This window comes from Schistocerca gregaria, chromosome 7 (assembly GCF_023897955.1).
Source record: "Schistocerca gregaria isolate iqSchGreg1 chromosome 7, iqSchGreg1.2, whole genome shotgun sequence".
NCBI classification, from domain to species: domain Eukaryota; kingdom Metazoa; phylum Arthropoda; class Insecta; order Orthoptera; family Acrididae; genus Schistocerca; species Schistocerca gregaria.
The window spans coordinates 465,874,539-465,888,890 of NC_064926.1; the positions used below are offsets into that span (position 1 = coordinate 465,874,539).

Genomic DNA, 14,352 nt, shown 5'->3' on the forward strand with positions numbered 1-14,352 from the left:
TGGGGAAAGCTCTTGATAGGATAAGAGAGGGCAAGATATGTTGGCTGAGCTTATTGCAGAAAATGTATGGGACGAGGAAAGGAAGGGGGTGGGGGGTGACATTGTCACATAAAGCAAGATCTCTGGAATTTAGAAGTGCCATTATTTTAATTTGAATCAGGATTTGGGCACCCTCTTGTGAAAGAAGTTAAAACTCATGGAAAAGACCTACAGAATGCTTAAGAATTCCCAAAAAAGTAAGGTTAGTCCATTTCATATTAGAAGACTGAATGATGATGTAGAAGCACTTCTTGTCTGGAAAACTTACAGAGCTCTGAAAAGACACAACACCCTGTGTCTACATGAGCACCACATAACAATAGGGTTAGAAAGTTAAATACAAAGGGTGTTCAAAAAGTTTAGCACAGTCGACACTATTTTTTTTATTTTTTGTGGGAGGAGAATGATTTTTTTTTGTGAGCATACTTTGAACATTTAGCTATACATTGAGCCTACTCAGTGTAGCCTCCATCAGCTGTGACACATCTGGCCCAACGTTCTTTCCATGATGTAAATGCACTTTGGTAAAATTCTGGGGATTGACTTTTGCACCATCACTTGACATAGGAAATAAGGTCTTTCTCACTATCAAATGTTTTACCATGCAGGTGGGCCTTCAGACGACCAAAGAGATAAAAATCAGACAGAGCCAAGTCAGACTGTAGGGAGGCCGAGAAACAATTTTCCAACCTATTTTCCCGATTTTCTCCTGTGTCATAACAACTGTATGGTATTTGGCATTGACGTGGTGTAGTCTGATGGGCTGACCCTGAAACTGTGGTCTGTTGGTGTTGATGGCATGTCGCAGCTTGTCCAGTCGATGTGGCAGAGTCACTGGTAGTGTTGAAGAGGAACTCCATCACCGACTGTTGTCGCAACCTGACATCTACTTCACGGTCCATTATGGCTCACCTGTAAATAAAAGAAAATACTTTTATATACCAACTTATAGCTAAATGTCCCAAGTATGTTCACAAAAAAATTCATTCTCCTCCTGCAAAAAAAAAAAAAATAAAATAAAATAAAATAAAATAAAATAAATTAGAGACGACTGTGCAAAACTTTTTGAACACCCTTTGTATAAAAGATTGCACTCTAGCATCTTAACTCCTGTAGAACTAGTATGGGAAAAGGAGGAGCGTATAATATGCAAGATGATTTTGCTAAATGTAGTCACACTGCAGGAAATTATTCCTGAAAGGATAAAGCTGTTATTTGGACATATAACCAGAAATGTATTCCTCTGAAGCTACACCTGCGTACAGGTAGAGGTATAAGATCTGTGAGAGCGTAGGTCTCGCTGATTAAAAGAACACTGGAGACCACACCAGGCAAATGGAAATGTTCTGTCAGTACTAGCTTTTGCGCTCCACACTCGAGGGCAGTGATGTCCATGATAGTGGTGCACTCACACATTGGTACTAGGGGACACCACCTTATGTGAGGGGCAGTATTGAAACTTTCTCAGTGCCCACCTGTGGGCTACAGAGAATACCCAGTATATAGTGGGGTGAAGTGTTAGCACTGGTTCAGCCTCAGTATGTGGGCAGGGATTATTGATGACCAACTCGTGGAATCAGTCGTCCTTCTACGGTGCCTCACAAGTGAGGTTTAGCTACACAAAATACTGTCGGAGACCCTGCCTTCCCTGCCAGAAGATATGCCTTTAGTGGACATTAAGGATAATTTGGCTGCTATGTGATGATACTCCAGCTTTGAGTGGGAGTTGATAGTGGGATATGGGGGCATCCCATTCTTGGGACCGATTTCTTGCCATTTTATACTCTTTTTACCAGACATCCAGCATCATCATTTCCTCGACACTACTATGTACCGGGTGATCAAAAAGTCAGTATAAATTTGAAAGCTGAATAAATCACGGAATAGTGTAGATACAGAGGTACAGATTGACACACATGCTTTGAATGACATGGGGTTTTATTAGAACCAAAAAAATACAAAAGTTCAAAAAATGTCCTACAGGTGACGCTTCTTCTGATCAGAACAGCAATAATTAGCATAAGAAAGTAAGTAAAAGCAAACATAATGTTCTTTACAGAAAATGCTCAATATGTCCACTATCATTCCTCGACAGTAGCTGTAGTTGAGGAATAATGTTGTGATCAGCACTGTATAGCATGTCCAGAGCTATGGTGAGGCATTGGCGTTGGATGTTGTCTTTCAGCATCCCTAGAAATGCTGGCCAATCACGATACACTTGCGACTTCAGGTAACCCCAAAGCCAATAATCGCACAAACTGAGGTCTGGGGACCTGGGAGGCCAAGTATGACGAAAGTAGCAGCTGAGCACACGATCATCACCAAACGACGTGCGCAAGACATCTTTCACGCGTCTAGCAATATGGGGTGGAGCGCCATCCTGCATAAACATCGTACGTTCCAGCAGGTGTTTATCAGCCAGGCTGTGGAGGATGCAATTCTGTAACATATCAGTGTACCTCTCACCCGTCACGGTAGCAAAGAATGTATGCTAGGAAACATGCAAAACATTAATTATGTAACTTTGAAAAAATAAATCAATAATTAAAACTTTATTACTACCCCTCATAAGCACTTCACACTATTTCTTGCCCGTTTTACAAGTGTTTCAATTGTGCTGAGAGTTGGTTACGAGCATCACCTTATACATAGCCCTCCTGTTTAGAAGGTAGCAATTAACTGCTCCATTCATTCTAGATTTTTAAATATTTCTGTGTGCTGCACTTTGCTTTCTTTGCCAATAATTTCTTAACTGCCCCCTTTCAGAATGGATTTCTACATTCTTTTGCAAATGCCTTCCACAAGTTGTCTCTAAATGTGAGGCAGCTAGCTTTCAATTTGGAAGGAAATAACTCCTTGATTACATATGTATCTACTGCTCATTCCTTCCTCTATATAGTAAATAGGTGTCTTTTCAACTATGACAGCAATAGAGTTTCACTGTGTGAATGAGATACTGATTTTTCAGCACCCATTAACCCATACACTTGTGTCCTATGAGTAAAAGGATAATTTTCGGAGATGTGGAGTAAGCTAAGCTGAGCAACACAGAAGTGAGTTTGCTGCTCACGTTACTAAGGGTCTTTGAGTACCTTATAAGTGTGGACAGCTTATGGCCTTGAACTGTCTCACCCAGAAGACAACATGTTTTGGAACAGAGACAAGACTGTTGTTTGAAAATCGTGTACTTAGAAAGTATGTTCAATTAGTGGCAATTTTCTTCAAGTACAATTCATTCCACACAATTCTGTACCTATTCCTCAAAACATTTTTACATGTTATCTTCTGTGATGGTGCTCAGGGTCCATCATTTTTGCCTTCTGGTAAAGCATAAGAAAAGACTGTAGAAACTGCTAATCCAGTGTTACAGTGGTGATTCATGTGTCATGATGTAATAATACATTTGCATGCTAATACACCACAACAAATAGTTCTTGCTGACCCAAGTCTCTCTTCTTTTGTGTCAAGTTAGTACATTAGCAGGGAGAAAACTATTTCTGGAGGTTGTGTAAGAAATTAATAATAATTGCCAATAATCTGATGCATAAATATTTTGTTTGAAAGGTTACACGTGAATATCTTATACATTGTCAGAAAAGCAGTTACTATGAAAATTTTTTCTGCTTTTCCACTTTTACTATGTACCCACTGTTTATCTACTATTTACTGGTTTCTGCATCACTGTAAAATCGAAGAAAATAAAATGTTGATAAAATGACATGCATTACCGGTATACACCAATCTAAGCATCTGCTTACTCAACATTTATACATGGGTAGCAGATGTGGGTGCACTGTTCAGTTATGTCTATAGGTGTATCTTAAAAACATTTCTGTGAACATAATTTGAAAAATAAACAACAATTTTTTAGCATTACATGTCAGCATTGCATCACAAAAGTAGCAGTATGCCACTATAGTGTCATTAACAAATCAGTATTAATATCTCAAAAACTCAAAAGATGATTCTACACCTACTGAACTAGAAATTTGGGAAACTTCTTAAAAGCAACAAATAAAGTGATTAAACCTGATTAAAAACAGAACTACTGAAATACTCAAAATCAAAGATAATATTGGACCTTGTTTGTTCCCTACGAAGATGGAGGGGGGGTGGGGGTATCACAGAAGAATTAAAAATAGGTATATCCCAGTTATGTCGAAAAGAGAGAGATTTAAAAACAATATCAGTTTTAATCATGTGCTTCTTGGTGTTCAGGTTGAAGCAGTACATCGTTAGTTATCCATCCTACAATCCAATCTTCAGCATTCTTGTGTAACTTCACATTTTAGAATTTCTCCTGTTGCCAAATATCGTTGTAATAGTAAGAAAAGAGTCTGTTTAAACTGAGGCAAAGTCTTTCGTATTTGATTCTAAACAAATTGGTGATTCATAATCATGGCATTCTTCTATAATTCCATTCATAAGTTGCAAGTTGCATAAAAATGTGTTTTTAAAAACAAGTTTCTTCCTTTGCTTTATTAAAATTCAGTATCAGATGGTGGTAATTTTGGTGGATGTCTTGTATGTAGTGGGGAGGGGACTGGTAGGTCTATAGCTTTTCATGTATTGTCTTGTGTACAGAAACATTTAAAATGCTGTTTCAGTTTTTTTGACTGCTTACTTGATTCATATTATATTGTTGTTTAATCTACCATCTCTCCTCTTTTTCATTTTCTTTCGCTCAATAAATGATACGTTGGTAGACAATTGTTTCCAGAGGAAATGATTCATTCTTCAGCTAAATTAACATAAGCATAAGGAAAACAGCTTTAAATTTGTTGGCTGTACCTGAGTTTATCCAAACTAATGTAAAGCTCTGATTTCCATCTGAGTGAGCCCTCAATATGACAAGCCAGTGTCTTTTTTTCTTGGTTACCCTTGTCTTGTACGGGCACTGCAGTGTGGTGGGCCACACACACTCCTGCGCCTCACCCCAGGACAGCTGGTGGTGCGGGGATGTTTTTCTTCTTTTTTTCTTCTTATTTTATGATAAAGCAGGATAACGATTTGCATTATTCTGTATGTCTGCTTTAGTCTCCCCTTGTTTGGAAGACTGAGAGATGCCAGACGAGTTGGTTCTAGTTTGTAAGTGAGAGCAGCAAGATGTGCTTTGTTAACTGGTGTGCCACTATCAGATATCCACCATTACAGTGCAGTGTAATTATCACACTAAAGTGACATATTTAACATCATCATAATATAAACAATATCATGAAAAGGAAAGTTGCTACTCACCATATAGCAGAGATGCCGAGACGCTACTTCAAACATTGTTACGTTCCATCCTGGATTTTCCATTGTCATAATATAAACAACATTTTTAAAGGCAAGTGCATACCCGGTGTAGTGTTATGAATCGAAAGGAAAATAAAAACACCACGCAAATTTGAAAAGTTATTCTGTGTCTTGTGTATGTCATTAATACAAAAGAATCGTATGTTTTCATAACCATATCCACAGAGGATCAACAAAATGTTTTGCTGTTATATTATTCCTTGTCCCAAGTCAGAGACCACACGATGCATATTTTATATGGAACAAATAATGTAGAGAAAGTCTCAGAAGAATCCAAAATAATAAAAAGTGACAAAAATTTAAGGAATACTACAGGGTAGTGGCCATGTTCAAGACCCAGTGTGGTGTCAGGTAGACCCTACCTCATATAACCTACGGAACTTAATTGATAATCGGCTCTGTCTACGAAGCCAACATTGGTCCTTATTTTGATGTTGACATTTATTATGCTGTCCCAATATTCACAAGAATCCAAAATTTTTCAAGCTGTGTTCAGTGACCACTGATTTGTCTTTCTGCCTCATCCGTATGCACGTGGATTGCTGCTGAATGCAGCATTGTATCTGCCCGGTGTACCAGAGCCCACACTCACATTGAATGCTATAGATAACGCAAGGGCAGTCCCACTGAATCCCTGGCTAAGTAAACTATATCTTTAACCTTCTGCTTCGCCCAGAAGACAGTTGTAAGATCATCTTTCATCAGAATCTTTGCTGTTGGTGGTCCCACATGTAGGGGAAAAAGCCAGTTGCATGTCTTCTTCCTGCCATTTCAGGGCAGCGCATTGTATACAATGCCCTCTTAATTTTTGTGTCACTGTAGCAATGTCTTTCCAAGTCTTCCCTCAGGTGTTTGTTTGGTCCCGATCAGTGCCTGTCAGTTTCCTGTGTACAGAGTGACATAGTGTTCCATTTTACTTCTTCCATACTCAAATATTCAGGAATGGAAGACAGCTGTCTTTCTCTACAGCCATGGTGAATTTTATGTTCCCATGAGTGGTATTGATATGTTTCTGAGAAACTTTTCAAGTGTTTTCCTGTCATGTGGCAACACAAAGAAAGTGTCACCCATGCATCTGTAGAAGCCTCTGTGTTTTAGGCTTGCAGTCTCTGAAGTCATTTCCTCCAAATATTCTGTATTTAGATTGGTTATAGCTGCTGCCAGGAGAGATGCCCCCCCCCCCCCCCCTCCTCCCCCAATCACACTAATATTCTGTATTTAGATTGGTTATAGCTGCTGCCAGGAGAGATGCCCCCCCCCTCCTCCCCCAATCACACTGTCCACCTGCTTGTAAAAATATGCATTGCTCTGAAAGTCAGTGGTAGAGAGAGCTTGTAGAAAAAAGTCTCATTGTCTGTGGCTTAAAATTTTATGCCATCAGTTCCAAAGAAACTTTTAGCACTACATGTATGAGCATGTCATAACATCAATGCTGACTAGCAGATTGTAAGTTTGAAGTTTAAAATCCTTGTTTCACAAACTCTTGGAAGAGTTCTTCACATGGTTGATACAGTAGCCTGCTAAAGGATTTGGTAATCCTGCCAGATATTTGTCCAGTTCATACATAGGTGAAATGTTTACTGGCAGAAGCCCATACAAGCAAGAAAGTGCTGATGATGCTTCCAAGGTTATAGATGTTTTACCCTCCCCATTGGCAAGTCAGAGTTCTTCAAAAGAATGACAGTCTTCTTTGTTGCTGCTTTGTGAGGTCCATGTGTGCTGGATCCTGCAGCAGTGCAGAGATTTTCTGATGTCTGCTGCCTTATAATTAAACTGCTGCAGTTGCAAAGTACTTTGTGATTTCATTTACTACATTTCCCACCATATCTCTTCTACTACCTCCACAGGCAGGCAGACCTCGAATGGTCTGTTCTGTACTACTACTGCTCTCATTTTGGCATGCTTCTTGAAGTTGATGTGAAGTGAAGGCTCTTTGCCAGCGAAGTTTACAGTAATAGTGTGGGCAGAAAGATATACTCTATGTGACGCACTGCACTGCAGTATCTATGTAAGGATAACAAAGACACCATCTCAACATTTGCCATTGCTATAAATACGTTGTGCCATTGCAATCAAGTCACTCTGCTGAAACCCAAGGGCTGTGCAGTAAAATTCAAAAGGAAGGGAAACGTAGAAAAAACTTCACTGATAAAATGATTCCTGTACTAAAGATGGGAAATTTAATTGTTTTAGAATGCATGTGCAGGGAACTAGGGAAATCCTACCTTGTCTGTAAGAAATTCTTTCAAATGAGTCTGATCCTTCTGTACTAATTAATTATAGCTTCCACTCAATTTAGGAATGTAGCAAAGAGGAGGAGAGAATGGATTGATATACATCACTCCCTGTAAGTCCCTGGTTAAGCAAATTCAGTATTATCAGTGAATAATCAAATAGGGTAAAATAGTTGAAGAACTGATATTGTATAGGAAAATAGGAATACAGGTGAACTACTATGAACAGCATAGTAAACAAGTTATCATGGTCAACATAAATCCAGTCAGCTCTTGCCACAGTGGTGCAAGTGTATACACCTTCCAACTCTAGCAGATGATGAAGCTGAAAAAAAAAAGGTATGATAAAATTAAAGAAATTATTCAGTTGGTTAAGGGTGATAAAAATATAATTCTGGTGGGGGACTAGAGCTTAATGTAGGAAAAGGAACAGAAAGAAAAACAGTAGGAAGTCAAGGACTGGGAGAAAGGAATGAAAGGGGAAATCACCTTGTAATACTTTGAACAAAGTGCAGTTATGCCAAATACTTGGTTCATGAATCGTGAAAATAGGTTGTGTGTGTGGAAGAGACCAGGAGATATTGGAAGGTTTCCAGATAGATATGATGTAATGGTAAACCAGATTTAAACTGCAAAACATTTTTAGGGGCAGATGATAGCTCTGACCATAATTCATTTGTAATTTACAGATTGAAACTGCAGAAAGGTTGGAAATCAAGGAGATGTGACGTGGGTAAATGGAAAGAATCAAGGATGGCTCAGAGTGTCAAAGGGAACATTAGGCAACAATTGACGGAAAATGGTGGAAAGGAGTGCAGTAGAAGGCAAATGGGTAGCGGTGAAAAATGCAGTAGTGAAGTCACGAGCAAATAAAATAGGCAAATTGACAAGACCCAGTAAAAATCATTGGAGAACACCCAGGATATTGGATATAACTGATAAAAAGAGAAAATATAAAAAATTAAGCAAATAAAGCATGAGAAAGGGAATACAGACGCCTAAAAAAATGAAATTATGAGGAACAGCTGGAGTGGAAATATATAAATGGCTATGGGAAAAATGAGTGTCACATATAAAAAACAAAAGAAACCTTTTGAGAAAGGAGAATCAGCTGTGCGAATCAAGAGCTCTGACATAAGTTGGGACTAAAAGGTGGAAGGAAGGTGGAAGGACTATGTTGAATGGCAATACAAAGGAAATGACTTAATACAATATTATGGAAAGGAATTGGGAGATGTGGCATTGTGAGAAGAATTTGACTGAGCAGTGAAAGATCAAAGTCAAAAAACGGTAGTGCTGGGATTTTGGGTATTCTGTCAAGTTGTTCCTATTTTATGCACAGTATTTTGATGAATGATGCAGCCCTCTTCTTCAGGTGGTACGAATTTTGTTGTTATGTGTACTTGCTGCCTGTACTATTGTTGGTCTCTCACTACTATTAAAAAGCAGAGTTTCATTCCTGACGCCTGCTATGCCTTTGATCCACTTTTGTTTTGCAGAGCTTGCACTGATATTCTGCTAAATGCAAATTCTCTCAGCGTTTCCCAATGCTGTTGGATGTTCTGGTCGACAAGATTGTAATAAGTTGAGTGCCAGAACCCAATCACTATTTAAATTGAAACCACCAGGTTTTTTGACACCTGTATTTTCATTAACTTCAGAACTACAAATAAAACTGAGATGAAGGTGAAGACTTTTCTCAACGAGACAAGTTTGCCATGTATCATCATTAAGGGTCTTAAAACACGATCAGCAGTGCCACCATGACTATATGGCTTTCTTAAGGTACACAAGGAAAGAAGTCCTCTAAGACCAATAGTTAGTAATGTTGGCAAACCTACACACCTGCTAGCAAATACCTGAAGTGCATTCTCAACAAATATATGGGGAAGTTCAAACATCACACCCACAACTCCACCACCTCAGTCAGGATACAGATATTATGGTCAGTTTTGATGTCGTCTCCTGCTTTACGTGAGTTCCACTTTCTGATTTCTTTGAACTTATTATAGAAAAGTTTGATGATTGATTCACAGAATTTTTCACGTATATTCTGACATCTACTCATTTTGTATTTTGAGGGAAAATATTATCTACAAATCAATGATGTGACTATGGATAGTCAGTTATGGCAAATTTATACATGGAACACTTTGAAATGAAGAGACTAGAATCTGCCAAGTTGAAACCACATGTTTCTATCAGTAAGTCAGTGACCCATTTGTAGTGTGGCCACAAGGAAGATATAAGCTTCAAGAGTTCCTGGAACATTTAAACTCTATCCATTGTTATATAAAATATGTGATGGGACTTGAAAACCTATCTTTTCACAACATATTAGTTAGAGAATAACAAACGGATTCCTGGGTCTGAGTGTATATAAAAAACGTATAAACACTGACCTCTCTGCATACTTTAACACTTGCAGATAAGAGGAGCCTCGCCGAAGATTTATGGCACCTATGAATAGTGTTCTGAAGGAATGGGTACTCAGATTATCAAACAGAATGGACGATGCAGAAAAAAATCAAGAATGCTTGGGAAAGAGGTTATGACCAAGAATGAGGAAGAGAAGCCAAAAATCGCTTATCTACCTTATGCTTGCCCAATATCCAGAAAGATTAGCAGACTCCTGCAGTAAAAAAGCATCCTGTGTATTTTGCTCCTTTCAGCTAAGATAAAAAGTTAAAAACGATGTAGGGCTCTGAAAGCTGGGAGTGTATTGCAATTCATGCGAATGTGGCATGTCTTGTGTAGGCAGACTATCATAACAATCTGGGAGAGATTCAAGGAACATCAGTGACAAACCCAACTAAAACAATGAAGCAAATCAGCTGACAACGAGCTCTGCCTCAAATGTAATCATGATATGAAATACAATGAGAGTGCTAGCATAGTGCAAATGCCAAGTTTCTGGGACAGCATAATGAAAGAGTTTTACCAAAATAAAAATATCAGGAAACGTAATAAAGGTTTCAATTTAAATAATGCTTGAGGTCTGGCACTCAGTTATTAAAATCTTGTTGGCCATTATATCCATTACAGTTGAAAAACACTGAATGAATTTGTTTTTCACAGAGTATCAGTGTGAGCTTTGAAATCGAAAGAGCATCAAAGGGTGTAGTGGGCATTGGGAACTGAACTTGGCTATAAATAGTGCTGTGAGACCAGCAGTAGTTCAGTCTGATTGTAGTCCAGGCAGCAAGTGCACATAACAGAAAAACTCACAGCAACTGAAGAAGATGGCTGGGTCAGTTCATTGAAATGTTGCACTTAAAATGGAAGTAACAACTCAGCAGAACATCCAGAACACTAGTATTAATCAATTGCACCAAGAAAACCTGAATGGTCATGAAGAAGGGTATCTGGAGTACATAATATTCCCTCAGAAGTGTCAACCTCTTTGGGAGAATCAGTTATGGTAAAACTATTCTATCTGATAAGCATGATATAAGATAGGTTGAATACCCTCAGACTTCAGGAAGAATGTAATAATCCCAATTTGAAAGAAAGCTCATGCTGGCATATATGAATGTTATTGACCATCAGTTTACTAAGTCATGGGTGCAAATACTGGCACAGATTATTTATAGAAGGATGTAAAAACTGGAGGAAATCAACCTTAGCTTTGTAACTCATCTGTTATTCAACATGTACATTGGGGAATCAGTGAAAGAAACCAAGAAGAATAATGGAAAAGGAATTGAATTTCAGGGAGAAGAAATAAAACTCAATTTGTTGATGACATTGTAATGCTGCTAGAGACAGCAGCAAAGGGCCTGGAAGATTTGTTGAACTGAATGGATAATGTCTTAGAAGCAGGCTATAAGATGAAAAAAAAAAAAATAATGGAATGAAGGCAAATTAAATCAGGCGATTATGAGGCACTGAGACATCTACAAGCAATAGATGAGTTTCGTAAATTGAGCAGTAAACAACTGAGGATGGCTGAAGTAGAGAGAATAGAAACTGACAATTGCAAGAAAAGCATTTCTGAAAAGACAAAATTTGCTGACATTGAGTATAAAGCAGTGTTAGAAGAACTTTTCTCAAAGTATTTGTTTGTAGTGTAGCATTGGTCTGGAAACAAAATGTGGTCACTAAACAGTACAGGTACCAAGGGAATAGGAGCTCTAGAAGTATGGTGCTTAATGCTTAAGGTTAGATGGGTGTATTGGATAACTAATGAACAAGTATGGAATTAAACTGGATAAAAAAGAAATTGCGATAGAAATTGAGTGAAAGAAAGGATTGGTCTAATGGGTTACATCCTGGGCCATATGTAGGATACAAATTGTAGAGAGCGAAGAAGGCTTCGTGAAAGTAAGCGGGTTCAGGTGGATGTAAGTAGTAATCGTTATGGAGATATGAAGGGGCTCTCACAGGACAGACTAATGTGGAGAACTGCATCAAACCAGTTTTCAAACTGAAGGCCACCACCACCAGCAACATAAAACAAACAGAGGGTCCAAGGAAAGGAAGTGTTCACAAAGATGATGTTTGGTGGAAATGGACTGGCAACTGAAGGAAGCAGTCCATTGCTCAGATAGAGGGTACTTGGCCAAAACAAGAATTGGAACTTATTGAGTGTGGGGCACAAACAGAATACATGCAAATGGCTGTAGAACACCACAATAAACTTTTGCGAATTGTGCCTTCTGGATACTACTGTGAACCAGCAGCTGAAGTATTTGGGAGGGAAAAAGAATTGATAAGTATGGAAACTGTCTGACTAAATGTATTGATGTAAAAGTCAATGATAGAGCAAGTGACAGCTGGTGTAGTGTATTGTATTTACAAATAGTAATAATAATAATAATAATAATAATAATAATAATAATAATAATAAGGGAGCACTGTTCTTGGAAAAATTGATGTAACCTCCAAGTATTCAAGCATGTTTGCTGAGGGAGATGAAGTGTGGAGATTTCTCTTAATTACTATTTTTTTTAAAAAAATGATATATTTTCAAAGTATTCTTGCTGATGTTTTATCCACCTCTGCATCCCTTCAAACCATGAGGTGAAAGCTTTATGGTAGGCATCTCATGTGAGGTACTTTGGCACATATCATACACAGACAGGTGATTCGCAATACTCATTAGCACACTGGACTTGTATTCGGGAAGATGACAGTTCAGGCCCGCGTCCAGCCATTCTGATTTAGGCTTTCTGTAATTTTCCTAAATCACTTCTTGCAAATGCTGGGATGGTTCCTGTGAAAGGGCAATGGCAGTTTTCCTTCCTTCCCCATCTTTTCCTGATCTGATTTTGTACTTTGTCTATAATGACCTCGTTGTTGATGGTATGTTGAGCACACACCTCCTCCTCCTCCTCCTCCTCTCAGTACTGAAATTGATGGTTCTGAATGGTTTCTTTCAGATTGAGGAACAGGAAGAAATTGAACTAACTTAGATTAGGGCTTTAATGTGGTTGAAGAAGTTCTGGGCCAGTTATCAACGAGAGAGGTGATTTTTACCATCTGGTGCTGCTGTGTGCGTATGATGGGGCCAATATCTAGCTCAGACCTGATTTTGGACTTTTTTTTTGGGGGGGGGGGAGGGGGGGGGGGCACTTCAATAAATCTTGAAACTTTCAGACTCTCCAAGTATTGAACTTTGTGACAAACATAGTATGTGGGATATAACTGATTTATTCTGCTTATACAACAGAAGTCTTTATTTTTCAGTGTGGGATGTACGAAGATCTGATCCAGTATTCTCAATAAAAGAAACAGATGACTATGTCACAAGTATGATTACAAATGAAGATAAACAATTCTTAGTTTATTCAAGCGGTGAGGGTACTATCACATCAGTGAACCTACGAAGCAGAAAATTGCACTTACAGGTATTTATGAAGCAACAAATTAAGATGGTAATTAATTAAAGCAGAATTAGTAATATGTATATACATATATTTAATGGCTTTTCAGTCAGAACCATATGAAGAGGAACTAAATTGTGTTGGGCTTATGAGAAGTGAAACAAAACTTATTACTGGCACCTCTAAAGGCAAGATTTACATATTTAACTGGGGAGAGTTTGGTTATCATAGTGATGAGTTTCCCGGCCCTAAGCAGGCAATAAACTGCCTAATTCCTGTAAGTGAGAACATTGTGGTGACAGCTGGTGAAGATGGTCTTCTGAGGTAGATGAAATTTTAATACAGTCTGAAAGGTTGCTGTATTACTTAACTCTGTATCTAATCAAGCTTTTATTGACTTTCAGAGCTACACATTTGTTTCCTCATCGTCATTTGGGCATAGTTGGCCAGCATAAGCTAAATATTGAGGCAGCTGACATATCAGGGAATGGAGAACTTCTGGCCTCGAGCTCCCTTGATCACACAATCAAGTTCTGGAATATAAAATATTTTGAAGATGTGCAGGTAGATGAAAAAAAGAAAGCAAGAAAGAAGGAAATGAATCACAATCTACCATCATCAAAATTTAGGAATTCATCGGATTTTTTTGCTGGTCTGGCATAAAAAATGTGAGATTTGCACATTGTAAATATTGTGATTTTTTACAGGTGTACAATTCATGAGTAAAGTTTATTTATTCTTGAGGTTTGTTTTAATTAAATTATTGGAAAACAGTGTGCAGTCTTTAAGATCAATGTTTTAATTTTTTTTTAAAACTGTAAGCTTTACTCTTTGAACTGATTCCAGCAACCCAGCCTCTGTTTAGATGTCTCAAGTTATAAAAATTGAAAAGGAATTGGCAAGAATCCCAAAGATGAGTTTAGTTTAAATTATTCATTAGGTATATTAAATGTTGC

General features: G+C 38.1%; 1 protein-coding gene across 1 annotated transcript in view; it reads left to right on the top strand.

Moving 5' to 3' along the window:
- LOC126281180 (WD repeat-containing protein 55 homolog) overlaps positions 1–14,137 on the top strand; it is a 58,170-nt gene extending 44,033 nt beyond the window's left edge. Inside the window, exons 5-7 of the mRNA XM_049979873.1 lie at positions 13,260–13,420; positions 13,506–13,720; positions 13,801–14,137. Coding sequence (XP_049835830.1) covers positions 13,260–13,420; positions 13,506–13,720; positions 13,801–14,059 — 635 coding nt within the window. The 3' untranslated portion in view covers positions 14,060–14,137. The remainder of the gene's footprint in view (positions 1–13,259; positions 13,421–13,505; positions 13,721–13,800) is intronic.
- Positions 14,138–14,352: the final 215 nt, after the last annotated feature.